Genomic DNA, 3,222 nt, shown 5'->3' with positions numbered 1-3,222 from the left:
TGGGGACACTCTGGGGACACTTTGGGGCCCCCCACCCCCCTGTCCCCAGCCTGGGGGTCCCCTCCTGTCCCGGGGGCCCCTTTGGGGACATTGGGGACCCTCTGGGGACACTGGGGACCCTCTGGGGACATTAGGGACCCTCTGGGGACACTCTGGGGGACACTGGGACCCCTTTGGTAACATTAGGACCCCTCTGGTCACCCTGGTGCCCCTTGGGGACCCTATGGGGACATTGGGACCCCTCTGGTGACATTAGGACGGCTCTGGTGACCCTTGGTGCCCCTTGGGGACCCTCAGGTGACATTGGGACCCATCTAGGGACACTGGGGACCTTCTGGGAACTCTCTGGGGACACTTTGGGGACACTGGCACCTCTCTGGTGCCCCTTGGGGACACCCTGGTGACATTGGAACTGCTCTGGGGACACTGGTGCCCCTTGGGGACCCTTTGGGGACATTAGGACCCCCTCTGGTGACACTGGGACCCCTTTGGTGCCCCTGGTGCCCCTTGGTGACCCTCCGGTGCCCCTGGTGCCCCTTGGTGACACTCTGGTGCCCCTTGGTGACACTCTGGTGCCCCTTGGTGACCCTCCGGTGCCCCTGGTGCCCCTGGGGACCCTCCGGTGCCACGCCGTGCCGTCACTGTCCCGCCGGTGGCTCCGGTGTCCCCTGCCCGGGGGTCCCGCTGCCCTTGCCCGCGGGGACAGCGCTGCCCGCCGGCCCTTGGGGACTGTCCCCAGCCTCGGCCTTGGGCGCGGCGGCCGCGGTGGCAGCGGCCACCGGGGAGCCGCCGGTGGCACTGGGGGACAGCTGCGGGGCGGGGCCGGGCGGCGGCGTGGCCGTGGTGGCAGTGCCACCCCCCTTGGTGTCACCGCCGGCGGCGGGGGGCAGGGACACCACGATGTATTTCTGTACCGTGCCGGTGACAGCGGTGGCGCCGCTGGTGGCAGCGCCGCTGGCAGCGCTGGGGACGGCGGGGGACACCAGCTTGACCAGCGGCTGCACGCTGGGGACAGTGGTGGTGACAGGAGAGGTGGCCGTGGGCGCGGGGGACGTGCTCAGCGTGATCACCTGGGGACACCGCCACTGTCACCTCCCCATCACAAAATGGCCCCAGTGTCCTCCCTTGTCACCTTCCCTGCCACCCCCCGATGTCCCCAATGCCCCCTACCCATTGTCCGCTGTCCCCTCCTGTGTCCCCCCCATGTCCCCTCTGTCCCCAATGGGACAAACTGGGAGGAACTGGGAGGAGTTTATTGAGTTCCACACAGCCGCGGGGGACACCGCGGGGTCCAGGGGACACTCTGGGGACACTCTGGGGACACCCAGACCCCCCCATTCTCCCCAGAGGGGTCCCAGGGGACACTTTGGGGACAGCCTGTGCCCACGGAAGGACCCAGGGACACTCTGGGGACATTTTGGGGACACTCTGGGGACACCCAGCCCCCCCTGTCCCTACGGAGGGACACTTTGGGGACACTCTGGGGACACTTTGGGGACACCCAGCCCCCCCTGACCCCATGTGGGGACACTCTGGGGACACTCTGGGGACACTTTGGGGACACCCAGGCCACTCTGTGTCCCCCCAGAGGGATCCAGTGACACCTTGGGGACATTCTGGGGACACTCTGGGGACACTCTGGGGACACTTTGGGGACACCCAGTCCCCCCTGACCCCATGGAGGGACACTTTGGGGACACTCTGGGGACACTTTGGGGACACCCAGGCCACTCTGTGTCCCCCCAGAGGGATCCAGTGACACCTTGGGGACACTCTGGGGACACTTTGGGGCCCCCCACCCCCCTGTCCCCAGCCTGGGGGTCCCCTCCTGTCCCGGGGGCCCCTTTGGGGACATTGGGGACCCTCTGGGGACACTGGGGACCCTCTGGGGACATTAGGGACCCTCTGGGGACCCTCTGGGGGACACTGGGACCCCTTTGGTAACATTAGGACCCCTCTGGTCACCCTGGTGCCCCTTGGGGACCCTATGGGGACATTGGGACCCCTCTGGTGACATTAGGACGGCTCTGGTGACCCTTGGTGCCCCTTGGGGACCCTCAGGTGACATTGGGACCCATCTAGGGACACTGGGGACCTTCTGGGAACTCTCTGGGGACACTTTGGGGACACTGGCACCTCTCTGGTGCCCCTTGGGGACACCCTGGTGACATTGGAACTGCTCTGGGGACACTGGTGCCCCTTGGGGACCCTTTGGGGACATTAGGACCCCCTCTGGTGACACTGGGACCCCTCTGGTGCCCCTGGTGCCCCTTGGTGACACTCCGGTGACACTCCGGTGCCCCTTGGTGACACTCTGGTGCCCCTGGGGACCCTCCGGTGCCACGCCGTGCCGTCACTGTCCCGCCGGTGGCTCCGGTGTCCCCTGCCCGGGGGTCCCGCTGCCCTTGCCCGCGGGGATCTGGTGCCCCTGGGGACCCTCCGGTGCCACGCCGTGCCGTCACTGTCCCGCCGGTGGCTCCGGTGTCCCCTGCCCGGGGGTCCCGCTGCCCTTGCCCGCGGGGACAGCGCTGCCCGCCGGCCCTTGGGGACTGTCCCCAGCCTCGGCCTTGGGCGCGGCGGCCGCGGTGGCAGCGGCCACCGGGGAGCCGCCGGTGGCACTGGGGGACAGCTGCGGGGCGGGGCCGGGCGGCGGCGTGGCCGTGGTGGCAGTGCCACCCCCCTTGGTGTCACCGCCGGCGGCGGGGGGCAGGGACACCACGATGTATTTCTGTACCGTGCCGGTGACAGCGGTGGCGCCGCTGGTGGCAGCGCCGCTGGCAGCGCTGGGGACGGCGGGGGACACCAGCTTGACCAGCGGCTGCACGCTGGGGACAGTGGTGGTGACAGGAGAGGTGGCCGTGGGCGCGGGGGACGTGCTCAGCGTGATCACCTGGGGACACCGCCACTGTCACCTCCCCATCACAAAATGGCCCCAGTGTCCTCCCTTGTCACCTTCCCTGCCACCCCCCGATGTCCCCAATGCCCCCTACCCATTGTCCGCTGTCCCCTCCTGTGGGGGGATTGGGGACATCGGGGGGATTGGGGACATCAGGGACAGCGTTAGCATGGGGCGCAGCTGTGGGGACAAGGGACAGCGTTAGGGACATCGGGGACAAGGGACACTTAGTGACATTGGGGACATTGGGGACATCGGGGACACAGGGACAGCGTCGGCGTAGGGCGCAGCTGCGGGGGCAAGGGACACAGATAGTGACACTGGGG

General features: G+C 68.5%; 1 protein-coding gene across 1 annotated transcript; it reads left to right on the top strand.

The window, feature by feature from the left end:
* Positions 1-1,987: 1,987 nt before the first annotated feature.
* LOC121353466 (SH3 domain-containing protein C23A1.17-like) lies at positions 1,988-3,012 on the top strand (the record flags this gene model as incomplete). Its single annotated transcript, XM_041467328.1, has 3 exons — positions 1,988-2,010; positions 2,225-2,317; positions 2,423-3,012. Coding segments are annotated over exons 1-3 (706 nt in total), but the record flags the coding sequence as incomplete, so codon positions are not given.
* Between the last annotated feature and the right edge of the window lie 210 nt (positions 3,013-3,222).

The sequence above is a fragment of the Pyrgilauda ruficollis genome, unplaced genomic scaffold (genome assembly GCF_017590135.1).
Source record: "Pyrgilauda ruficollis isolate IOZ18807 unplaced genomic scaffold, ASM1759013v1 scaffold2063, whole genome shotgun sequence".
NCBI classification, from domain to species: domain Eukaryota; kingdom Metazoa; phylum Chordata; class Aves; order Passeriformes; family Passeridae; genus Pyrgilauda; species Pyrgilauda ruficollis.
The sequence above is the reverse complement of the archived record's forward strand: the minus strand, read 5'-3'. Positions and strand labels throughout refer to the sequence as shown.